Source organism: Rhodnius prolixus, unplaced genomic scaffold (assembly GCF_049639745.1).
Source record: "Rhodnius prolixus isolate KJV_2025 unplaced genomic scaffold, Rpr scaffold_2, whole genome shotgun sequence".
NCBI lineage: Eukaryota > Metazoa > Arthropoda > Insecta > Hemiptera > Reduviidae > Rhodnius > Rhodnius prolixus.
The window spans coordinates 41,151,074-41,177,695 of record NW_027411592.1 but is presented as its reverse complement, the minus strand read 5'-3'; the positions used below and the strand labels follow the sequence as shown (position 1 = coordinate 41,177,695).

At 31.8% G+C, this 26,622-nt stretch overlaps 1 protein-coding gene across 1 annotated transcript in view; it reads left to right on the top strand.

The window, feature by feature from the left end:
• The window catches only part of LanA (laminin subunit alpha), a 61,261-nt gene that overhangs the window by 26,091 nt on the left and 8,548 nt on the right, over positions 1–26,622 (top strand). Inside the window, exons 19-46 of the mRNA XM_074119338.1 lie at positions 328–511; positions 635–807; positions 1,351–1,507; positions 1,603–1,839; positions 3,049–3,211; positions 3,291–3,411; positions 3,738–3,902; positions 4,022–4,262; positions 5,766–5,988; positions 6,066–6,294; positions 6,381–6,508; positions 8,015–8,139; positions 8,228–8,401; positions 9,097–9,227; positions 9,347–9,497; positions 11,914–12,140; positions 12,311–12,478; positions 12,565–12,721; positions 14,424–14,721; positions 14,973–15,124; positions 15,377–15,504; positions 18,895–19,038; positions 19,545–19,732; positions 20,199–20,398; positions 20,480–20,633; positions 22,099–22,285; positions 22,494–22,624; positions 22,690–22,971. Coding sequence (XP_073975439.1) covers positions 328–511; positions 635–807; positions 1,351–1,507; positions 1,603–1,839; positions 3,049–3,211; positions 3,291–3,411; positions 3,738–3,902; positions 4,022–4,262; positions 5,766–5,988; positions 6,066–6,294; positions 6,381–6,508; positions 8,015–8,139; positions 8,228–8,401; positions 9,097–9,227; positions 9,347–9,497; positions 11,914–12,140; positions 12,311–12,478; positions 12,565–12,721; positions 14,424–14,721; positions 14,973–15,124; positions 15,377–15,504; positions 18,895–19,038; positions 19,545–19,732; positions 20,199–20,398; positions 20,480–20,633; positions 22,099–22,285; positions 22,494–22,624; positions 22,690–22,971 — 5,018 coding nt within the window. The remainder of the gene's footprint in view (positions 1–327; positions 512–634; positions 808–1,350; positions 1,508–1,602; positions 1,840–3,048; positions 3,212–3,290; positions 3,412–3,737; positions 3,903–4,021; positions 4,263–5,765; positions 5,989–6,065; positions 6,295–6,380; positions 6,509–8,014; positions 8,140–8,227; positions 8,402–9,096; positions 9,228–9,346; positions 9,498–11,913; positions 12,141–12,310; positions 12,479–12,564; positions 12,722–14,423; positions 14,722–14,972; positions 15,125–15,376; positions 15,505–18,894; positions 19,039–19,544; positions 19,733–20,198; positions 20,399–20,479; positions 20,634–22,098; positions 22,286–22,493; positions 22,625–22,689; positions 22,972–26,622) is intronic.

The window sequence follows — 26,622 nt, the reverse complement described above, 5'->3', positions numbered from 1 at the left end:
TTATTCTTACAAGTCTACTACCAAGAAATAAGCTAATTAAGTTATTCCACGAACGTGGATGGGACACAGAATCTAATGTTCGCTTCGTGTCCACAAATACTGCAAATACTATCGTGCGGCATCGGAAAAAAACTTTTTCCCGGTGTTTAAAAAAAAAAAAATCATTCTTGATTCCTTCTGGCGCCCAGGTTATTCATTTAGCTGAAGTAAATGACCAATTACCCACCCAATTACTAACCAGAATTGAGTTAAATACTGTCAGAGAATTCATGCATTCAATGAGGATATTGTCATTTTATTATATAAGACAATACATTTCTTTTTCAGATTGAATTTGAAAACAATTCTACGGATGAAAGGGAAAATGAATTAATACCTGACAATAATTATGACTCCGTCAACTCAGCTATTACACAAAACCAGAAACACCGCACTACTAATATTACTGGAAAAGTGGTCAATCCAGGAGCATATATATTTGTAGTCCACTATTATCAACCCGACTATCCAGGTCTTATTTTTCTAATTATTATTTATTTATCTTGCAGCAGTTAAATTCATTTTTCTAAATAGCATAATTAAATGTTAATTTTTTTAAAAAATGTTATTGTTTTAACGCAATTTAATTTTACAGCTTTTGATGTGAATTCAACAATTGAAAATACTGAAGAAGAGAATGCAACTAAGTTTAACGTAATATTGCCAATTTCACACTGTCCTTCAAAGGGTGGATGTCGATCAGTAATGCACGGAGAAAATTATAACTCCGTTTTCGAAATCAATAATAATTTTAGCCTAAATTTCGAGGTATGTAATTTTTTTGAAAGAATAAAAGTTGAATTTATAATTAATTATACTAATCTTAGATGATAATTTTCTTATTGTTTAAAGGAAACATTGTGTAATTTAAAATATATATATATATATATATATAAGAAGGGTAATATATAATTTTCAGCCCGTAATAAATTCTCTTTACAAATTTCCCTAACGTTTCTAATTTGCATTCAAATGAGAGGGGTTGGATGACACATGCTATATACGAATTAAAATTATATTGAAGTAGGCCAAAAAGAAGAGCTTTATCGAAATTAGTGTTCACAGGAAAAATATCAAATTTAAATTATGAGTTCTGGTAGAGAAAGATGGGATGTGGGCTCAAAAGAATCTTTTATTAGGTTGCAAATCTATAATTATTGAATCATCTAAAATTTAAAAAAATCCCAGGGTAAAAAACTTGCAAATTATCATTGTGTTCTGTACATTATAGTGAGGGAAAATTGGGAGTATATTGCTAAAAGTGTTAAATTAATATTTACGTTAAATACTTCTTCTTTTTTTTACACACAGAGTAACACAAATAATAGTGTACGACTTGATTATGTCCTGATCATTCCAGAAAGTAAATTTAAAGAGCATTTAATTACTGAAGAACCAATGAATAGTGTAGATAGATTTAGAAAAGAATGTGGTCTAAATCACTTTTATATGGATAATAGTACTAGTGGTAAGCTTAAAAACTACTTTTTTGATAAATTTATTTTTCTTAAACTAATTGGAATTTATACCTTAACTGTGTCTTTAATATCTTTTTTTCTTCAGATTTCTGTAAAGACGTCACATTTTCACTGACGACCCACTTTAATAATGGCGTCTTAAAATGTGAGTGTCATCCTGAAGGATCATTAAGTCTTTTATGCGAAGAATTTGGGGGTCAGTGCAAATGCAGAGATAATGTTATTGGAAGAAAATGTGAAAAGTGTAAAACTAATTATTTTGGATTCCCTTTTTGTAAACCTTGTGACTGTCCACAAATCGCAACTTGTGATAGTAACACAGGTAAAGTACATTATAAATAAGTTATATGTAGTAGAAATGATTTGATGCAATTTTATAAAACTAGGAAATTTATCTCCTTCAGGGCGTCGCTGTTACATCCAGCTTCTGGGTGTTGCAATCCTACCGGGTTCCATGCGCTTTTGCAATGCAATATGGACACACAATACTCGTACCTATATTCTCCTAAATAAGCACACCTAGGCACATACACAATCACCCAAGGGCTAACTCTTCCCTTGAAGAAAGCTTCAGCAAAGGGAGTAAATCCTTTAAATCCACGGTCCTCCATGGTTTCGGGAGGGGTGTAGGGGCCGACAACCCTACCCTACAAAACTTTAATCTTCTCGAAACCTCAGTTTTCCAATTGGGGCTAGGGCCGTTCATGGGTTGTAAGGCCAAGACAGAAAACGTAGAAGAAGCAAATTTATATTGAATATAAGGATCAAACATGAGATCAGACTCATTAAATCTAAAACATTCTGGTGAAATTATTCAATCTTAGATCAAAGCAAAAAACAAACTGAACCTTATTCGTATAAATATTTTCCTACAAAAGGAAAACTTTAAAAAGAGTTTCGTTTCCTCTATGAACTGAATTCTACAAGTAATTAAATTAATTCTTTAGATTAGCGTTTTTAACGTTAAACTCTCTTCGATCGCTTTGAATTCGAATCTGTGCATGTATGTACTTAATTTAATTATCTTCTTATTTGATCTGTAAATTTATGTTTTTGAACGAAGTCTTTTCAAGTGTTCTGGTGAAATAATTATATAAGATGTTTGTATATTATACAAACATTGTAGTATAATATATGTAATACAACCTATATATATTATATTACATATACTTAGATATTTTATGTTTTGTATATTACTATTTTATATATACATAGTAATCTATAGTGAGCATATCTGCAATACATTATCTATGTATGTAGTATCTTACAGTATCTCAGCTTTGTTTTTTTACATTTTGACAACCCTCTGACTTTAATGATTTCACAATGTTTTTTATTTACCTACATACATCGTTTGATATAATCATTTCTTGATATAATTATGTACGAGTATTGGCTATGAAGAGCATTAATTGATATACCCATAATATATATAAACAAATCATCACGTTAAAAAAAAATTAGTTTGGTTGTTTTTTCATATATATTTATTGGAATATTATAGTAAGAAAATGAAAAATGAAATTTTTAGGTGAATGTACATGCCCTGAGAATGTAATTGGTGATTTTTGCGATGAATGTGCCAGCAATTCTTGGGGATATGATCCTATTTCCGGTTGTCAAGAATGTAAATGTGATACGAGGGGTGTTATTGGAGGCAATGTACAATGTGATGAATTAACTGGAAATTGCCAGTAAGAATAATTGAAATGAATAATAAATGTTAAACAATATTAAATACTTATCTGTTATGTTTGTATTCTTAAATTTTAGGTGTAAGCCTAATATTTTTGGGAAAAGGTGTAATTCTTGCAAACATGGTCATTACGATTTTCCCTTCTGTGAAAAGTGTGATTGCGATATTCGTGGATCTACAGATGTCATATGCGATCCCGTAAGTATAGATTTTTTTTTTTTTTTGTGTTTGTGTAGTCCACATATATTTGAATGATGTACGAATCCTTACTCTGTGTATGCGTGTTTCTGTGTGTGCGTATGTAAGTCTGGAGGAGTCGCCACCGTGGGATGCGACATTAAGCTTTCAGAAAAATATCGTCTACTGGAATTGCCACGGTACTGAAGAAAGTTTTCAGTTTTTTGAGATTTTCTCGAAAAGGCTATAACCATTTTCTTAAAATTAACCACAGATTACAAGTTGTAAATTTTGGTAAACATTTACATAAATGTGATGATTAAAAGCAAACTTTTTTTTTTTTTTAGGAAACAGCTGAATGTTTCTGTAAGAAAAACGTAGAAGGTCCAGCATGTGATCTATGTGTAGATGGAACATTTAACATTCAGCTTAAAAATAAAGATGGATGTACTGATTGTTTCTGCTTCAATCGAACTAGGCACTGTTCGAGTTCAAGGCTTTTCAAAAGTTTGGTGAGAAGATTTTTTACATTGAACTACAATGCATTGTTTAAAATTTTATATCTTAATAAATACATGTGTTGATATTTTGTTAACGTTGTTTACCTTCTTTTTTTTTTCTGATTTCTTAGATTACCGGAATGAGTAATTGGACGCTTGCATCTGTAAAAATTAAAAAAATTGTATCTATTAAAAAAGAAAATATTTTACCAGAAATTGTCTCTTTAGAATCTATAGGTGTTGACTTGACACATGAATCGCTAGCAGACAAAGTTGTATTTTTTTCAGCACCTGATAAATATCTCAATAACAGATTGACTTCTTATGGTGGAAATTTGACTTATTCAATTCTTTGTACAACTGGAGTATCAGGTAAGACACAGCAATGTTTTCTGATTTATTAATTAATAAGTTAAGGTATCATTTCAAAAATTATACGTACACATTAATACTAATCAACAAATTTCTTGGATTTAGACAGGAGCTACGAAGTCTAAGCAATTGTGCTGTTTGTCGAATTTAACGTACTGTAATTAGTGCGATGTTTTTACTTATATAAAAAGCTTATTCAACTTCTTTTTATTTAGTTTTCTCTACTAAAAATTGAAACTGAGCCAAACACGTACTTATTAGCGATATTACGCAAATTATTGTTTTCCTCTTCATTTTGGCAAACAAAGGCTACTGAAAAGTGACATTTTTTTTAAATACATATATGTATACTTATATATGAGTCGTTTATCTATGTAGTATCAATGTTGTACTACACTTACACTCGCTGCAGCAGTTCTGCAGTGAATTCAGCCAAAACAAAGTAATAAATCCTTTTCTTCTTCCAAACAGCGTAAGATTTGTTTGACAATCTTGTTTAGAGATTATTATTGGGATTGCCAGAATTGTTGGCTTTCTCAGGAAAATAAAAAAATCATGTACATCATAAATTCAATAGTTAGATTTAGTCAATTTTAAGTCATTTGTACATTTAATATTTTAGTAAACATTAATTATTTCTAGAAACGTTTGAGAGGAAAAATTAAAACTACTGGCTGACTTTTAACTGTTTTAAAAGTCTGCTCAATTGAACGAAAACATATGTGTCTTAAAGACAAGAAGAAATAACAATACACTCGAAACAATTAGGATCATTCTATTTGTAAAGGTCTTCTATGTAATGATGTTGGCTGAGTATCAGGCGCAGCAAAACGTTGAAAAAACTTGTTATTATTATTTTTTTTGAATTAACAAATTTTTCTGTTGGTGAAAGAAACGCAGTAGCAAAAATTGATTCGAATTACTGGTAATTTTCAGGTTCCACATAAACTCCTAAGAAATTCACCTTCGTGTGAAATTGGGTAGTAAGTCCTGAGACATGATTCGGTTACACATAATACTTCCTTTCCTCGTCGCCTCATTGCCAAAGACGCATCTAACATCAATCTCACATGCTTTTCTGCTGCTTAGTAAATGTCTTGGAATCTTTTCTGTATCAAAATGTGAACCGTTAATGTTCCATCAATTTATGTATTCATCACTGTGATTCAAGTTGGCCGGTGACACTAAGCGCTTTCATTTCAACATATTATATTGGTGCATTAAAATTCAATTAGGGAGGCTCATTCATATTTTCCCCTTGCGTGAGCAAGATGTCAACATTTAGATGTTAATAATTTGACCTGAAATCTGTACGTTATTTGTTTTAGCCCAATCGAAACAAAATAATGATTGGTACATGCTGCACGAATGAGTTGCTCAGTTTCAACAAAACTTTTTGCCCCTTCTTAGCGGATAGCCTCTCCTGCATACCTGCATTACATAGACTGTTTTGAAAGTATAAACAAATATTACTATTTTTTTTTTGTTTTTTCCCCACATTAGGAGTTAGGGTCTCGTCTGCGGAGGTTATTCTAAGCGGTGCAGGAATGAATCTACTGCATTATTCAATTGAACAACCTGCACAATCAACGCCATATGAAATGGTTGTGGAATTAATTGAAACAAACTTTGTGGATACAAGTAGAGAACAATTTATGAAGGTTTTGCAAGATCTTCAGGGCATATATATAAGAGCGACTTATTGGGAAGGAAGTGTTACAACGAGGTTAAAAAATATTGTCCACAAAATATTTTTTTTCTAATTAAATTAAAACTTTTTAAAAACATCATCTTTGTGTATAGGCTGAGTGATGTTGTACTTGATTCAGCTTCTGATGAAGATTTTGGAGGTTCTAAAATTGTTATGTCTGTGGAACAGTGTGTATGCCCACCAAATTACATAGGCCTTTCTTGCGAAGAATGTGCACCAGGATACTATAGATCGACAACTGGTTCTCACGGAGGTTTCTGTGTTCCTTGTCAATGTAATAATCATGCTGATATCTGCGATAAATCTACTGGAAAATGTACTGTAAGTTTCAGACTATTTTTTTTAAAATCTTTTTTATCTTTATCTTATCTTTTTATCTTAATTACAAATTTTCCTTCAAAATTCAGGGATGTAGAGATAATACAACTGGGGACCATTGCGAAAAATGTGAAGTTGGGTTTCATGGGGATGCAACGTATGGCAGTCCTCATGATTGCCTTATCTGTGCTTGTCCCCTACCGTCTATGACTAATAAGTAAGTATAAGTTTATGCAAATGTCCAATTCAAATGTAAATTTTTTCATTTGGCAATTTATTTTCGTACTTGACTAGGGCCATGGGATGAATAATCCTTTTAAATATATAATACAAAAAGTTTTTTGGGTTGGGTACAGCAAAGAGAAATATTTTAAGACCTAAAGTCACTTACCATGTCAAGTGCACCCACAGAGCACCCTGATCAATTTAAGATATTCGAAATATCTTACAACCTGGAAGTGAATGCTCTTCTCCAACACCTGTTAACTTCTCAGCCGTCTAAATCTTCAGCCAACTTTGAATAATAAACCGTCAGTTAGAAGATATATTTGGAGATTCCTCCATCTCTTGCATAGAATCTGCAGGCGCCATTTCATTCTAGACCTAACTTCTGCAGATGCTTCTTAGTGAAAAAGCCCTGAAAAAAACCTACCAGTATTGAGAAACCCATATATTTTTACATAGTCAGAGGTATGCTAAAGACCTCTTCCAGTTTTAATTGTTCAGACAGATCTCTGCTTGCTCCTAAGCTCACCAGTGGCCTATCTCGCCAAGGAGTTAGGCCTTCGTAAGAGGAGCCTTATCTTGCCAGACTGATTTATCATAAAGTTAATTGTCGTTTCCCATCGAACCATATAAACAAATACAAATCTCTTAGATTTTTCGTTTTTAACTTATAATGACCACACAAATTAACAGAGATCAATTTTTAAATACCACTGCTTCAGGCTCAAGAGATCTTTAATCCGATATTTCTGTGAAATTTAAAATTCAAAATCAACACTGTCACAATAACTTCTTTTATGAACGTAAAGAAAAAGCAAGAAGGGTTATTTTGGCCGCAAAACGATTAATTTTACAGAGAAAAGGCAGTAAAATTATTGGATATGAATCTATCCAAAATCTTCGGATTTTTAAAACTTGAACAATTTATAATTGAATATTATTCTTCTTCTTTTTCTTCATCATAATCATCATCATACATTATCTACCTGAAGGTGAAGGTTTGACGGTTTTGCCGGTGATCACTTTTCTCGACAAGGTCCTTGTATTTGCCCAGTTACCACCGCTGGCTACATTTTTTTTTTTTATGTCCTCCTACGTTAATCAACTTATTCCTCTCCGCCTTTAACCCGAAGCTCTTGCCTCAAATGCTTCTTAGGGTAACTTTCTCTTCTTCCACTCCGATGCTAATATATCGACATTTTTCTGCTATCTGTAAAGATGACTAGATAATCGGCGAATTGCAAAGTTTAGAAGCATATTGGTGAAGTTTCCAGTGCCCAATACGTATTGCTTTGCCTTTTCAGCTTTTCGCTACATGGTCTATCAGCAGAATAAAATCAGTAGGCTAAGTATATCTTCCTGTATCAAAGTGAAAACTCATTGAGTTGAAAAATTCTAAAGATCGTCCATTTGATCGTTCTTACATCGTTCCTGCACGTCCTGTAGAAATTTCTTGTGCGTCAATGAATAGAATTATATACTTTTCATTATTTTACAGCTTTGCTACTAGCTGCATCGTTTCAGATGATGGAGAAGATATAACTTGTATGTGTAAGGAAGGCTATTATGGATACCGTTGTGAATCATGTGCTGTAGGATACTTTGGATCACCCATAACACCAGGCAAATTTATTATTTTCATCATTTGAATTATAACAGTTTTTGATAATGAAGGTCATAACGATAGTTAAATATTTTTTTTTTGTTCTAGGTGAATTGTGTAAGCCTTGCGAGTGCTCAGGTAATATTGACATAGAAGAAGTCGGAGCTTGCGATTCAGTAACGGGCGAGTGTATTTTATGTAGAAATAATACATCTGGACCTGCATGTAACATTTGCAAACCTGGATTTTTTGGTGATGCTGTCAGTTTGAAAAATTGTCAAAGTAATATTCTATGAATTTTTTTAATTTTTAAAAGATAAAATTTTGTAATAATTGTACTAAGAATCTATCTTTAAGAGACAGTAAATTATTACTGTATTTCACACTTGAAGATGAACGATTAAAGAAAAAAGGAGAAATTATTTGGAGAAAACGTTAGTTTTCTTATCCCTATAAGAAAACTCAAACTAAAATGGTATTTTATCTTTGATTTTATCCGTCATAGAAGCGTGTTAATATTTTTATATATATTTTAATATAATTAAAATTGGGATAATATTTTTGATTTTGATCGACGTAGCTCTCATTTTCATTGCATTCCTGACCGGTTTCAGACTTTCCACCATCAGAGGTAGAATTATCAGTTTGGATACGAGATTTAGACGGTGACTTAAGTGAATTTGAAATCTCTACACCAAACTGAATTATCTACCCCTGATTGGATAAAAGTCCTAAACCGGACAGGAATGCAATGAAAATGAGTGTTACGTCGAACAAAATCAAAAATATTATCAAGCACTACGGATCTAACCTGCAGTATGGGTGTTATTTAATTGGAACTTCCACTCTTTTTGCTCAAAGTTTATAATATTTTCAAATGCTTTTAAAAAGTATTTTCTCCTGCGAGCAAGCAGTCAGAAAAATTCAAGACACAAAGATTATTTCATTTTAATTGAGTGTTTTATTGATTTTTTAAGGTTGTGATTGCGATAAATGTGGAATGGCCAATTGTAACCATGTCACTGGTGAATGCCAATGTCATCCTAATGTAGAACAGGAAAGATGTTCTCGCTGTTTGGAAAATTATTATGGTTTCAATTCATGTGAGGTGAGTATTAGGTTTTAATAAATATATATCATATTTAAAGATTGAATAAATTCAGTCAGTTATTGTCTTTTCCTTCTGTTTATTTTTAAAAAGTAAAATAATTGCTGTTATTTATTTAGGGATGCAAAGCTTGCAATTGTCAATCGGCCTCAGAGAGCTTACAATGCGACGCCGATACGGGACAATGTAAGTGTAAACCTGGTGTAACAGGGAGAACTTGCGACAGATGTGAGCATGGCTTCTGGAATTATAGTTCTGAGGGATGCATTGGTAAGTACTCAATATTAATGAAGAATTGATAAAATGGTTATTACTTTCTCCTATTCAATAGGAGAGTATAATGATGCAGATGTGTGGTTTTGTGTTTTATCTGGAAATTCGGCTTCCTTGAGTATGAAAAAGTAGTTTTTTAAAAAATTGACTTATTGTGTTAGTGTATATATCTGTCACTGTTACTCAAAAACAAAAGATAATAGAATGTTCAAATTCAACGTTTCGCTTAGGTGGCATTAGACACATTGAGGTTTTGATCAAAATCGGTCAGCCAAAATTACCACTTAACTGAATTTATTTTTCTGTTTTTAAGATTTTATCAAAAACGGCTCCATGATTTTCTTTATACTTATTAATGTACTAATTGTATTTGAATACTATCATATTTATAATAATCTTATGTAATATAAAACAATAACTTTAATTTGAAAAATTTTCTTCTAAGATTTTTGATTATGGACACTTCTGACGTAGGAGGTGGTTCAGTTTCCCTATAAAGGTCCACTTCTATCTATCTATCTATATATATAAATATATTTACTGTCTTTCGACCTTTTAATAATAAGAAGGATCGAATGTAGCAGTAAATTTTTATATTTAACTAAAATCGGCTGACGGAAGTGCAACCTAGCTGAATAGCCTTTTCCGTATTTTGAAATTATTTTCGAAAGCAGCTCCTATGATTTTATTTAGATTTTGTTATATGATTATGAACATACATTTGCAACTTTTATTGGATTTTTTTTGTCCAAACATTCTACTGAGGTTGGCTTCTGGGAGAGGAGATTGATAATCATTTAAAGTTCCATTCGTGTTGAATGACGGTACTGCCTCCTATGATCTGTTTTACATATATTGCTAAAATGCTGTTTTGAAAGAGCACGTCAGCCTAGAAATTTTACGACCAATCCGACACTTAAAATATATTAGATACAAAAATGTACATTTTACAGAAATGGTGCTTTAGAGAGAAGTACCTAGCTCCCTTTAGTGTTCTTAATCGAATTTTTCTTTAAAAATGTTTTAAATTCTTGTGGAACAACATCAGTAAACAAAGTTTAACGAAAATCGTGGAAGCTATTTTGCCAAAAGTAAAAAATTTATTCAGTAAAGTGGTAACAGGTTTGAATTTCGCTGCTAACTGCTAAATTTTTCTCTTCCTAGGATTTTCTTACAGCTCACCGCCTGGTAATGGAAAGTGTTTTCTCTAACGTGAGAACACTGGATGCCAGCAGCGTATTGAAAAAGGCTCCAGTTGTTGAAGCGCCTTAAATTATGGAGGAAAAAATAAAATGGTATATCCGGCAGGGCACCCCCAAGTGGCTATTTCCCTTGAGAACTTGAAATTGAAAATTTTGTTAAATGGCAATATTCCTTAATTGTTTTTGGTTTTGACATCTGTTTTAAGTGGAAGTTAAGCGCAGCAGAAGGAAGTAAAAATCGTCGGTTTAAGTTCATTGTTCAATTAAACTGATTAGTACATTATTTTATGCTGTAGTTAATCATGAATAATAATATTTAATAAATTTAGTTTATTAATATTATATGTAGTTTTCTTCAACTACATTGTTAATCTAGGTGTTCTCCCCACAATTTTATACATACGAGTATGTAATATAAAATAGATATGCATATTTTTAGTTGGTTATAAAACTTCTTTACAACAAGTACTCAATTAAAGGGCTACATTAAATTAAAGTTTGAAAATGAATGAATTATAATTATAAGTATTTGTTATTTGTTATTAACTATGTAATTTGTGCTCACATAAAACGAATTCAAGACTGAAATTTCGTTTTAACTCCGTAATTCAAATTACAACAGTAAAAGACCAACTCTAACTTTCCCTTTTTCTTTTTAATATGCGAGTGAATGTGTTGTTTATTCAGAATAAAGATAAATAACACGAATAATCTGGAATAGAGCTAAAACGAAATGCTTTTTTAATGCTAACTATGGTGATGAGATACATCTTTTATTATTCTAACAGAAAAATATTTATGGGTGATAAAAGGCCAGCATAAGGGTCTGTGACATCTAATACATTCTAAAAAATATGAATATTTTAGAAGTATGAATGAAATGTTGGGTACTTGCTGATTTGTGTACCTTTTGGCGTTTAATCAACCCTTATACTTAACTTTTTAAACTGTAAGTTTTTGTTAAGGAGATTCCTTAATAGAAGTAAATCATAAACAAAATAAGCAGAGCATCGATTTTTGTTTCTCGCTTAGTGTGCCTAGAACCTACACTTCTTACATCTATAACATTTCACTTATAGGTGTAATGTTACTATTTTCTAGAATTGTTCACAATTTTTTGATTGAATATATAAATATTTAAGTAAACCATTAATACGAGAATGTTATATGATTGCATTGAATCAATTTTAAGTACCTTTATTTATTTACAGTATGTTCGTGTAGTATTGGATATTCGGTTGGAGTTAGTTGCGACCCAGAAACGGGCACTTGTAAGTGCCTCCCTGGAGTTATTGGAGATAAATGTGAAAGCTGTCCTCATAGATGGGTGCTTAATAAAACTATCGGTTGCTTAAAATGTGGCAAATGTGTTCATGACTTGCTTGATATTGTAGACGACTTACGTGACCAGTTGGAAGAAATTAATTCAGAATTCGAGGTATTTGTTAAGTATTTTATTTTACAAATGCATATCCATTATTTATTTGTAGTTACACTGTACGATCTTATGTAACTAAATTAACTTGAGTTAATTAACTTTTGTTTTTGGCAAAAGAATTTCTTTTTTTCTTTCAAGGAAAATATAGTAATTCCATTAATTCTCTTCAGGATACTGCGAGGGATTATTACACAAAAAAGAGATTGTCTTACATAAATGAAACTGTAAATGATTTTATACCAAAAATATTAGAATTGGAAAATTCGAGAGTAAATGTGGATCCATTAAATAGAGAATTTGAAGAATTACAGGAAGATGTTGATCGCTTATTGAGGAAGGTAGGCAATTTTCATTTTATCTAAAAATGTTGAGAAAAGATCTGTGCCAGTGAAGTTTCATAAAAATATCTTCTATAATTTTCCAGTATAAATATGCCTCAGAAAAAGTAAATGTCTCTATGACTGAAAATCTCCAAGATAATGCTAACAAAGATTTGAATGAGTTCAAAAATATAATAGACTACGCAAAGCAAGTAGTTCGTGATGTTGGTGAAATTGCTAAAGGATTCCATGGCACAATAGGTAAGTTGTCTGTTGGTGTGGTACATATGTAATTATTATTGTTACATTTAACGATAACAAACATTGTTTGGGAGGTGGTATACGTGTGACCGGTGTAACTGTAAAATGTTTGTTATACGCCGATGATGTCGTGATTGAGGCTAGTGACCCAATAGTCCTTCAGAGTATGATAAATAGAATGTCCACTTATTGCGAAACTTTGAATTTATCGGTTAATCTTGATAAGTCGAGGTTATAGTTTTCAGACGAGGAGGGAAATTAGCCACGAATGAGAAGTGGTACTTTAATGGAACGGAAATAGAAGTAGTCAAACAATTTAAATATTTGGTTGTTTGGTTAATTCCACAATTAGCTTTCCGACACCACTTTGAAGATCGACTTCGAGCGGCTAAAGCAAGTATGGCGAATTACAGTAATGAATTCAATAAAAATGGTGTACCGATTTCAGTTAAATTTGAAATGTTTAATGCAGTAGCTAGGGCCATAGTTACGCCGCGCCGACTTGGGGGTTCCTGTATAATAAAAAGTTTAAATACTTTTTTCATTAAAAGATTGTTTCTGTTGCCAAAAAATACGCCCAGTTATGTTATATATTTGTAGTCGGGTTTGACACCTATATTCGTTTTTACACTGAGCTTACATTATCGCTACATCCGGAAAGTGCTTACTTTACCAAATACACGATTACCAAAGATTTTAGCAGAACAAATTATAAGAGAACAAATATTTTGGTTTAAATAATTTAATGATGTTTGTGAAAGGCAGGATATGGAACTAATAAATTATGACAGACGAGGAGAGCATCAATTTGAGCTTTTAGTTGAGAAAATAAAACAGTCATTTAAATGAAATTTGTTGGCTAAAGCTGCGCATTCAACTTTTCATTGTTTATATAAAGATTTAATTATAGATTTGGGTCAAAATCATTGCATTAAAGGTACAAACAAGTTACACTTTTTGCACACTATAATGAAATTGAGGGGGCAGCTAATAAATTTAAACTATTAAGTGGGTTGTACAAGCGATAGTCACCTCTGTTCAATGTGCAATCTCAATGTAGTTGAAGATTTATTTCATTATGTAGCTGAGTGTCCAATTCTTAAAGAATGCAGAATCCGGTGGTTTAATAAGAAAACGCTGACAACAACTGAAATAATAAGTTACCTGAATGGGTAGAATAATAGTTTTAAGCGCCTTTATTGGTACCACTTGGAGGCTGCTAATTACAGACTGTTTTTGATTTCTAATTATAATTTTTAAATTTACTTTATTTATGAGAAAGTTTTTAATAGAATTTTGCGGATTTCAATAATTAACTTAAATTTGTTTATATTATTTTTGCGATTATTTTAATTTTCTGTTACAAAGAATCTTTTTGTTTATGTAGTAAAAAGAAAAAACTATGTTTTCAAAGATGAAAAATGTCTATATGAATGTATAATTTTTGTAAGTGTGGTCAACTTCTGCCGACGGACATAATGTCCATGCATTTTGTGGTTTTTCTTAGTTTTCTGTTCTTTATTCTTTAATATTATTTTGTATCGTTATTTAATATAATAAACACACATTATTATTATTATTATTATTATTATTACATTTTATTTAAATATTTATTTTTTGAAAGAGTTAAAAAACATCTAAAATTTCAGTTGAAACTTATTATTACAAAAATTATATTTCAGTTGGATATTTAATGTTTCAGGAACCAATACCGATTATGAGCAAGACTTTCAAGAGGCTAAAGATATTTTAAACAAATTGCAAAATTTAACACCGGAATTATCTAAAGAAGACGTTGAAAAAGATTATGTTGAAAAATCTGAAAAAGTTCTAGAAAACATCATTGCGCACAAAGAGCCAATTGATATGCGGGAAAAAGATTTAATGGAATTGAATAAAAGAATTGAAACTCTGGACGAAAGATTGCAAGATTTAAAAGCTCATTCATCAAGTACAAGAAAAAAAGTTGATGATATAAATAAGGAAAATAAAAACCTTCGGTAAAAGTTTGTTTTTATTCTTTTATTAAAATTTGGTGATGTTTTTTTATAGCGTAATAGTTATTGATTTTTAATAATTGAAGAAATATTAGAGGAAAAAAGTTAACAACAGATATTGTCTTTATTTATATGTTAAATGCCTAAAGTTTGATGTTTTTTAATGCCTAAAGACAAAAAGCAAAACACTAAAGATATTTTAACAAAAATACATAATTTGTAATTAACTGATTTCGAGAAAATAAATTTTTCAGTGATAAGAAAAGTCGTATAGCGGATACTCATGGCGCTATATTAAAACTGAACGAAGATGCTGAACAATCATTAAAAAATACTTCTGAAATTCTGGGTGCTACTTCTTCATTACTTGCTTATACTAACGCTGACTTATACATTAAATTAAAGGGTAATTAATTAACTCTGATTTACAAAATAAATATTGTTATAAATTTCATTCGTTTTAGCGAGCTTCATGCGAACTGTTTTAGGATTCATAAAAGTGTGCTAATTTTATGCTCAATGTGAATGAAAATCAAAAAGCTAAAATAGTAATTATTTTAAATGAACATAATCAACGAGATTATGAAGCTTTGCTGATCCAATTGTCCGCTCTTTATAATTAATTATTACTAATAATGGTAAATTTATCAACTTTTAGGTGAGAAAGTTAGGTGGGAGATGTTATCATTGGAAGTGGATGATAAGAATGGTAAACTTAAAAATTTAGAAAAAGTAACCGATCTGGTTGACCAAGCTACTGATAATTCGTATGAATTAGAAAACCAGGTAATATTTTTGGATAATATAATTCAGTTTATGTCAGTACAGTAATCTTATTGTACTGCTATTTGAGAATGATCAATTTAATAATTGGTAACATGGATCTTTTATTTAATGTCATTTATGGAACTGCACAAACTAGTTTATTGGTCTTTTAAGTCCAACTAAGAATCATAGGTATGGCCGGATTTAGATGAAAAGAGGCCCCAGGCTATTCCACTTATGAGACCCTTTCACCTTCCATTTTCAAGTTTGTAAATTACATGAGAGGAAATGAAATATATCACTACTGTGATACATCACTAAAACAGTGTTTTAATGTTCACTGTTTTTAGAAAAGTGCTATTTTAATTTTGCTAACAATTTGAATGTAGGTCCCTCTTGATCTTGAGGCCCTAGGCTGAAGCCTAGTTAGCCTATAGGAAAATCCGGCCCTGATGGTCGGCATTATTTTTTGCTAACTAATTTCATAGTTTTATTGTTAAATATATTTTTCTGTAATCCTGACATATACGAGTATTTTTCGTTTCTATAAATTTTTGATTCAATATTTTTAATTTTCAATTCTCCCATTATAAAGCAATAGATAATTAGAATATTAACGTCATTTTGCTTCCACCCAATAAATCATTTTTTTCAAATCATAGCCTCGTTTATTGGTTAATAAATCTGTCCTATTTTTAAAAATATTAGCTTGCCTTTTCGCCAATTGTCTTGACAACTAGCCTTTTAACTGCTACGTAGTATTGCGAGGTAATGGGGATGTCTAGCTGAGCTCAGCCTACTACTACTTACCTCTCAAGCAAAGTACTTTTTGGAAATTACTCACTATTTCCTTTAATGACTTTTAAACCGTTTAGAGGGGATTCAAATCTTTTACTGGGGATTTAAATGTTTTTAAATGACTTTATTAGTAACCTATTGTCTAATTAATCATACTTTTATTATGAGATTGTGGAATTAAGTAAAAGTTTTTTCAAATCATATTATTTATTTCATATATAATGATATATATATTTAAAACCTTTAATATATATATATATATTTAATATATTTATATATATATATATATATAATTTTTTTGTGTGTGAAAAATTTCAAAACATGGTGTGACATACAACCCAACTGGACACTTGTTGCACTGGTACCTGCTAACACTTCTTTTGTTATATTTTTGCACACAACACATATTTTCCTTTTGTTGTCTTCCAACATATGCCTTTCTGTTAGCCTAAAAGGGCTCTCTTCAGACGACCTTCTTCCCCCAGCTGATCTTTTTCTCTGAGTATAAATTTTTTCTAAAATTTCTCGTTATCAGAGAAAGATGGTATTTAGCTAATGGGAGATTATTTCCCATGTGCGTTTTGTATAAGTAGTAGGAATTAAGCAAAAACATATCCAGTAAGTGGAAAAATAATTTTTTATACCACTTCATACATTTCCTATTGCTTTTTAGACTACTTAGTATCATGTCGCTCTTGTCGACTGCTCCCATATTTTTGTTGTAATCGATCACATGCTGAGGTTTTTTTCTATAGCCTCTCTTGTCTTGTGGTCAATTTTTGTCGTTGGCAATATTTTTGCAGAATGCATGGTGGTTATCATCCATACTTCCCTTTTGTCGCACCACTTCATCACTAATATCGTATTGGTGGAGCGAAGTTCCACTTCTCCTTTTTAATTTTTTCCTTTAAAATTGGCATTCCTTTGCTGTTCTTTCTAACGGTTCCACAAGCATTATTATCTAAATAAACAGAGTGGCCTTTTCCTAGGTTTGGCTTGAGAAAATGAGCCACAACATTGCCTGACTCCCCTAAGTCGCCAGACTCTTCTCCAATGTTAGTGCTCACACCGGTATAATAAACAACAAAATCTGAAATATAGCCAGTTTTGCAATCTCACAAAAGAAAAAGTTTAATCCCAAATCGTTTTTGAAGGAATAAATTGATTTAAGCTAAGCTTTCCCTTGCACAAAGTTAGACTTTTGTCAATTCACAGATTTTGAAATGGATAGAATGTTTTCCTGAATTTTTCTTTTAGAATGTCTATTATATTTTTGATTTTTATTAATTTCTCTCCTTCTGGATTCAATGTTTTGTTGTCCAAAAAATGTAACATTCTTAGAAGGAGCAAGTATCTATCTCAAGACATGATTGTGGAAAAGACAGTTGTTTCCAGAAGAGAATCTTTCGACCAATATTCGTCATAATTTATTTCTTCACTCTGCTCATCAAAAGAGTCACAGCTATAAAACAGTAATGTTCTTCAACTGTTGTATCCTTCTAACGCTTCAAGCGAGTGCTTATTTCCGCCACACTTTCCGTACAATATTTATAATATTTATTAGTTTCCACTTCAATGAGCTTTACCAGCCCAAAAATGAAAAAAACTTTTAAATAAATCCAATATTAATAATAATTATTAATTAAGTCTATAATATGTAAATTTTGATAAATTTTTTGGATAATTAAGAAAATTTTGATGCATATCATATAGCTAAATAATTAAGCTATTAAGTACGTTTTTAAATCTAGTAATAATAAACAATTTTTAAATAGATGTTTAGAAAAAAGACCCATATTTTTTCATTATGAAACTTGCGTACACCCCTTCTAACGGCCACCTCCAAACAGCGGCCACTTTGCTTTCCCCCGCCAGTGCCCGTTATTGAGAGGTTCGACTGTACAAATATATGTCCGTAGCGTGAGAGGTACAGCCATGCAGTGCACATACGTGTGTTCAAAGCGGGGCAGGCACTATAAGTGGTGAGCACATATACGAGTATGTGTCCGTAGCAGTTAAAGGGCTAGGAGTTGTTAGTACTCAAGATATATCATCTAAGTCATAGATTCTTCACTAGAGATGAAAATCAGGGGTTTTAGCAATTTCAAGTGGTATGTCTGCAAGAGTCATGACCTGTGGAAAGTCGAAAACAATGTCGAACTCACTTCTACTTAGGTTAGGCTACGTGTTTCTAGAGGTATAGGACGTTGATTTTTAAGGGCAACCTAATTTTTCTTTGAACACTTCCCTAGTTTTGCAACAAATGACCGTTCCTATCGTGTTGTTATCCAGTGGATCCGACGAGGCTCACCTTCTGGCTGAAGAAGGTCCAAAAAAGAATTATTCTATTAAAACCAATCATTAAGGAGTAGTTCAGTCAACTCTGACAAACTCACTCCCTCTCTCACGGGAAATAATTTATTGTAATGCTCTTTTTGGGCCATACAATATAATGTGTTCTTCCTCACTGACAATTTCAAACAGTTTTATTGCTTTCATTAAATTGATTACGTATTGAAAAGTACTTAATTCAGTAATTTATCTGGATTCAGACATCCTTCTTCGTATTTTGCTACTTTTATGGCAAATAATTATTTTTTATTTTTTCTTTAGGCTGAAGTACTAACATCTGTTGCAAAACAGTACCAACAAGATACTAATGCAGTACAAGCATACAAGAATATTGTAGATACACTCCGAGATGCGTACATGACGTCTGATGAAGCAAGAAACGTGGCTGAAAATGCGTTAACTTTGGTAAAGTAAAATTGTCTAATGTTCGATGCTAAGTTTAACAACTTTTCTAGTAAAAATTTATGCTGCTTAAATTCTTTTAAAACATTATTTAACACTTCCCCTTAATAACATGTAGAAACCTCTTATTAGTTCTGTACACTTTTAATGAGACTATTCCATCCCAGCATATTAAAACAAAAATATATATATTTTTTGAAGTAAAGTATGTTTGCTAGTCGCCTCCGTCCACGACACCTAATTGGTAGTTGGACGTAAAGCCCGCCTGAAAAAATAGGCATTACTTTACTTAAGTATATATTTTTGAAAAAATTTGATGTTTGTCTTTGTATTTGGATACGTTTATTTTTTTATTTCAATTAAATGTTCCGTTTAGTTGCATAATATTCATAAAGTGTGTTTCATATTTATAATAAAGATTCATAATAATCTGAAATTGTAAATTTTTATTTTCTTTAATAAAATACTAAGAAAAAAAAAATACTGTAGAATGACTGTGTTATTTTCAGACTTCAGGCTTGGGAACTGAGGCTTTAGAATCAAAAGAAAAATCTGCCGATTTGGAAAGTAAAGCCCAAGAGGCGCTTAATGTAACTATTAATGAAATTGAACCAGAATTATTGGCAGAACAAGAAAAACTTGAAAATATTTTGAGTTTGAAAGAACAAGCAGTCAAAGATCTTCAGGATATTAAAAAGTAATAATCCTTTTTATTTTACTGCAGTAAAGTAAATGACAAATTGTGAAAACATTTGGCGAATTTGTATAATTCACCGTTTAACAGTTTATAATGTTTTGCGTTTTACATTTTTTGTGATAAAATGTTCTTTTCTGAAATCATTGTTCAGTAGATTGTATACATAAATAAAATTAACATAAAAAAATGGAATCACATCAATATCGCAAATGCTGGCGCTTTGCAGTAGGGTCCATCGCATTGCTAATATGCCGTACAGGCGAACTGCTTAGCTGTTTGGAGCTGTCTGTTCCCAGCTTGATTCGCCTGTATCATTAACAGCAATAGAACGATTGACAACGCTTATTTTATGGGCTAATGAAGCACCGACTTAACATTTATAATTTGTCAACCATTTGTAATATAAAAAAATAAATAATTGACTTGTTTTTTATAAAAACCACTTACGATATTATTCTGTTTTCAGTAAATTAGAGAAAACATCTTTAGCCCCAAAAAATCTTGGAATATTGCGCCAAGCACAAGAGGCACAAGAAGAAGCAGAAACAGTGAAAAGCGACACCTTAGATATTGTACAAGATTTGCCGTATAAGAAGAAAGTAGCTGCCAGTTTAACAGCTGCTAAACAAGATTCAGTCAGTGCTGTTACTGCAGTCAAGCAACAATGTAATAAGTGTTTACATATAATATTTCATAAATTTAATTGGATTAAGCATTTTCATATGGTTGAAATTTACTTTCTTTTAGTGGGACAAGTGGAAAACCTTTTGCCAGAAATAGTATCACTGGAACAAAATTTAAGAGATAGACCAAGTAAGATGGAAAAAGCTGGTAACGACTTAAAAGATAAACTCGAAAAGTTAAAGCAGCAAGTAGAGAAAGCTAGAGAATTAGTTAACAGGTACTGATTTTTCAGGAAACCGTAGCCGAGCGGTTAGAGGCAAGGCGGCAAAGCTAAGATTTAACTAAGATATGGTGGTACTGGGTTCCATACCCGGTCTAGACCTTGTATTTTATTTAATAGTTTATTTGAGAAATAATATATATTGAATACGTTTGCTATCCGCGACGATTAAGTCGCCAATCAAATTTGATAGGTTGAAATCAAGTCCGCTCGTAAAAAAATTGCATTCTTTTACTTATTTACTTAACACTTAACTTAGATCTTTTTTATCACAAAGTTTTTAATTTAAGAGAATGGAAGGTACTCATTGAAATTTTCTGCATTTTTAGTTTTATATTAAATTATTCATATAGGAGAGAATCGGCTTCTTTGATCATAATAAAAATTATTTAAAATGATCGTTTTGGAACTTAAATTTATTTATTTACTTTCATCTTGGCATTTTCGTTTTGACCGTAAAATAACCAGAACAACAGAAAGCTCTGTTCCGTCAACTTGCTGACAAGCAGAACTCGTGAGTTTGTAGATTTGAGAGAGTGTATGTTTGATGGGGCAAACTTTTCTTATATTAAAATAGTTCTGTTGTACCATCTTGTAAATCCAATAATCCGATAGCATCCCGGAGTAGAGAAATTAGCTACCCAAGGAAGTAGGTACCTAGGAAAATTATAGAAAAACGTTGAGAGCTGGCAGTTGGGATAAGCACTTCACTCTCCCACTTTAAAGCCCTTCCTAGCCTATTTTGAAGAAGATGACTGCAATAGGATACCAAGTAGCTTATATTTCTCTCTAACACCTTGTAACTTTTAATGTTCTCCATGGAACCCTAAGGTATAGCTGTGAATCAATAGATAGGGATGACCAATTCCTAGCACAATGCAAGCCACCTCCCCAATTGTCACCACACGTTCCAACCACCGCTTCTTCAAATAAAGGAAACCATGCTGTCCATAGAAGTTCTAGTAAGAAAGCGGGCCCGATAGTCATGGATAAACACTTTCTAATTCTTAACAAAATATGTTATTTTCGTTATAAATTTGATATTTAACTTTATTGAAGGAAGTATCTTATAAGCTGAAGAATATGTGAGTGTTCTTGGGAAGGATTTTGCATTCAAGGTCAAATAAATCTAATTGATGTGAATTTATCAATTATAATCTTCACTATTTGATTTTGAATCTTCAAAATAAATTTTCAATTGAGCATTTTTGGACGAGCTTTACGTCCAACTATCTATTCGGTGCCGTAAACTAAGGCTGATAACAATCACTTTCTTAGGATTCTCATATAACAAAAATAGATCTAAGGCTAGATAAGGAATCAAACCCTGTACCACAATGCAACTTGACTTTACGGTCCTCGCCTCTAACCACTCGGCAACTGTGGAGCCCAAACAAAGTACCAATGCAATTTAAAATAATTGAAAAATTTGTTTTAAAATATAATTAATAATTATTTGCAGTGTCAAAGTTGGAGTAGCATTCTACCATAATACTACACTTGAACTTAGAAATCCTAAGAGCTTGCCAGAACAAGGAATTAATAATTATGCTTCATTATACTTCAATACCACTGAGCCTAATGGACTGCTTTTCTTCCTCGGCAACGAAAAAAAATCTGAAAGGAGATCTCGGCGTTCTGTGAATTCAGTTAGTAATTTTTGTTTCGTGCTGATAAATTAGAGTCATGGGTTTTCAACTTTGGTTTATAAAAATAAATGAAATGGAGAGACTAATATCCCTGGGTGGTTAAAAACTAACTCCTAACTTAAGAATATTTGTTTTAAAAAAAAATTTGATAAGACTTAAATTAGAATAGTATTTTTCTCCTTTCATTGAATTATTTACAATTTATTAGGAGGATTTCATGGCTCTAGAAATACAAAATGGTCAATTGAAATTTACTGTTGATCTTGGAAGTGGTGCCACAAGTATAATAGGTGACAAAAATGTTGCTGACGGCCACTGGTATCAAACTATTGTGGAAAGGTAAATCTTTTGGAATATAATAAAATGTAAGTATAACTTCAAAACTTTAAAACAATTTATTACAGAACTGGCAAGAGTATTCGTTTGACTGTGCGAGTGCCAAGAAAATCTTTATCCCCTACAGTAAATGTGAAAGATGGCGTTGTTAAGGGAACGTCAACAGTACTTAATCTAGACAGAAAAACTTCTAAACTTTTTATTGGTGGTTTCCCTTCAACATTTATTGCACCTGATGAAGTTAGTTATAATTCATTTCTTGGTCACATGGAGGAAGTTTTCATCGGAGGAAGTCCAATAAGTTTGTGGAATTTTGAAGAATCGAAGAATCTACTACCAGCCATGGAAAGGTACATTTTCAAAATTTAATTTTAAAATACGAGTATTTAGGGTGAAGGGACCAGTAATTGACTGCTTAAGAAAAAATTCGAGTTTAAGATAGAATAACTTCCGTTATTTTGGCTCCAGGTGTAGGTTGTAAAATTGTACCGCTCCAGTAGGATGTATTTTATTTTATTAATATTTTAAAAGCAGTAAATTCGATCTTTATGTCAACCAAAAATGATTTTTTTTGAAAATATGTCAATGACCCAGTAATTGACATATCGAATTTTCGGTGGAACCAGTGTTTGACATGGGGTGGGACCAGTAATTGACATACAAATATATTCATGAAACGACATAAGATATGCATTCAAAATCACTTTTAAATCTAAATAAATCACCTAAATCACTTTTTCAATTGGATTTATAACAAAAATCGGTCTTAATTCATAATTAATCAGTTTTTAAATAGGCAAACCTAAATAATCTAATATTTTTCAACATTACGCTATTTTATGCAGTTTTTGACGACCAACCCTTACACAACTGTCCTACTGGACAGTTTTAATTAAGTTCCCCAAGCCAAGACAGGTAATTTGAATAACAGCCCTTACTTTCAATAGTGCCAAGGAGATATTAGCTAACATACATGTTAGATCGTACACAATGTCTGTCGGCTCGCTTTTATCTCTTTCTCTCAACTCTTCCGCTCTCTTATCCTTTAGTTTCCGCTAAATATTTTGTTACTTAAACCTCTTTTTGGGAATTTTTTTTTGGTTCTCACTTTACCAAACTCTCTACTTCCGATTAGACTATGTGGTCACATCCTTGTTTTATCCATTCCGCCTATAACGTTGCTACTGATGGCATCTACGCGTCCTTGGGTTCGCTTTCTAGTGAACAAAATTTCTCCTACGCTTCCCTTCTTTTGGAGCGCTTCGCTAATATTTTCCACAATCTGTGCTGCCAGTGTCATTTGCTTCGAAACCAAACTATCTGAATGTAATTCATTCTTATTTTCTGCATCTAAACAGTATTTGATTGTTTATTATTACTGAGTTACCTCTTGGGCTCATTTATATATACACTGTGTGCACGTTAATCGCGTCCCGCCTCAGGTTGTAAGCATTCGCACTTACAACAGTAATAAATAAATGAAACATCAATGAAAAAAAAACTAGATTAAAAAGTAAGTAATGTGTAACATCACTAAGTCACCAACTTCTCCACTTATGTTTAATTTCGCACCTGGTACTTCTCTTGAGGGAGCTTCATTTTTCCCCTGGCCGTTTTATTTGATGGAATTCTATGGTACAGCCATTTCCTCCCTTTCTTCTTTGGAATGTGGCAAGGACCCAAAACTGAGGGAGAATGAGAGATTTTCAAACTCCAATAAGTGGGCGTCGTTTTTATCATTCACGTTGGCCTCGTGAAACTGTTCGGCGATCTCGACTATTCCAGTTTGTTGTTCATACATTGTTGTTCTGTACAGAATAATCATTCTGCATGCCCTCTTGAAATAAGGCGTACATTTGCTAATTCATTAATTTAAACATATTTTGTTGGAAGTTTTACTATTTATTTTATGTTGCCGATTTTTATCAATGATTTTATTTTACAATGTATTGAATTTTTAATTATAATAAAATTTACCAACCCATCTTATCATTTTCCCAGGAAGTCAATCACTGGTCTCAAACAAAAAAGCTGTAGGACTAGTAATTGACATACATGTCAATTACTGGGCAGATTGCCGTTTCAAGGACCAGTGATTGACAGCCCCATTTTAATGCTCAATGCTTCTTATAATTAAAAAAAAAACTACATAAATGAAATCTACAAGTAATACTAATTATAACAGAACATTGATAACCACACGAATATATGAACAAATAAACGAAAAATAAGAAAAAAGGAAAATTATTTTCTTATCAATCCTCCGTAGCAACGGCTTGTTTTTTCCTTGATTTTGAACTTTTAACACAAATAACCTTCCACTGATACCAAGGAACCTTCCAATAATTAATATTTTTCTGGAACTGCTGCCTAAAGGCTTCTCAATAACGAAATTGAAAGAATCACCACTAAAAACGGCTCATATCCCTTATAATACCAGTTTATATCTGGTATGTCAATTACTGGTGCCCAGTCAATTACTGGTCCCTTCACCCTATTTGTTTATCACTTGTTTTTAAGTCTTTTATAAAAAGCGCGAATTTTAATTCGACTTGCTTATTTCTTGCTTAGTTTCGAGATAGTGTATTGGTGTCGAGTCTACTAAAATATCCCTCACACAATAACCGACAATTTTAAACTTAGATGCTTCCGGAATTAAATTGAAGTATTGCTCAGTTTATAGCTTTGCTACAAAAATTATTAGCAATTCTTAGCGTGAAGCTAAAAAGGGTTGAAAAATAAGGATATCATTTCAAGGTACAGTGAAACTGTACCTATCTCGGTTCGAGTTAAGCTGGCTGCTCTTAGATATTCTCTTCCATTTACGGTTTCATTGTCATGTAATGGAAAAAATTGTTTGTAAAAAGAGGTCACTCCCTTTCTTTCCTGGCGTAATCAGTGACAGATCTTGAACACCTAAAAATAAAAGAAAAAAGTCTAGAATGGCTCTAACAGTATTGATTTTGGCCAGGTCACAATAGCGTAGTGAGGAAAGAACTGTTTAATAACCATGGAGTGATTACGTATCCACTTTGAAATCTAAATTTTTGGAAATCGGCTCTATTGATTCTCTCAGAAAGAATTTGTAGTACTGTTAGTATTATTACTGAGTACAGATGTTCAGGACTGGGAAGGATTTTACCTTAGACTAAGGCCAAGGTTCCCTTAGCACATCCTCTTGAATTTAAATCATCACTTTGAGAAGTGACTCCTTTAGCAGCCGCAAACTAACATGTTAACAATTTAAGAAAATGCATTTTAAATCTTCTAAATTATTATTCTCCCATGCTGGGATGACACCTCCTATTCTAGTTATTTTAAAAAACAAAAAGTCTGAACAATTTTTTTTTTCTTACTCATTTGAAAGTTATGATTGTGATTAGTTTAACACTTAGCCAGGAAGTCTATTAGTACTGTATTTTAGCAATGCATAAAGGAATATGAACATATTACATGCAAGTCATAACTTACTCAGGGATCTGGGGATTAATTAAATGAGTGTTTTTCGAGCAAATTTAGCCTAATGCTTTCTTTTTTTAGCATCATATCAGTTCACAATTTGTCTCTCCACAATCTGTACTTGATAGCTTATCTTAACTATGAGATGAGTTAACTCTAACTCTTGATTTGTCCGCTACATTCTTCACACTGTTTCGCTTTTACTCCGACCTTACACCTTTATTTTTACAATAATTGCAACTATGGTTAATTACTCTAAAGAATGAAATCTATAAGAATGTCCAACGTAGTAATCAATGTAGACAAACAATTTCATTAAAAAATCAGCTTTTTATTTATTTATTTTTATTGCTTATAAGATTACATAATCACTTAGTAAGAAGACAATAGATGAGTAAATAAAAATCATTTATGATTGACGTCTACAATTGATTTACAAGTTTCACAGTTTGGCTAAACAAAAAAATAAAATCTATTAATTGATCTAATTTAAACGTAAGTCGAGGGATGATGTGTTTCAGAATTTTTTTTTAAATTGCTGG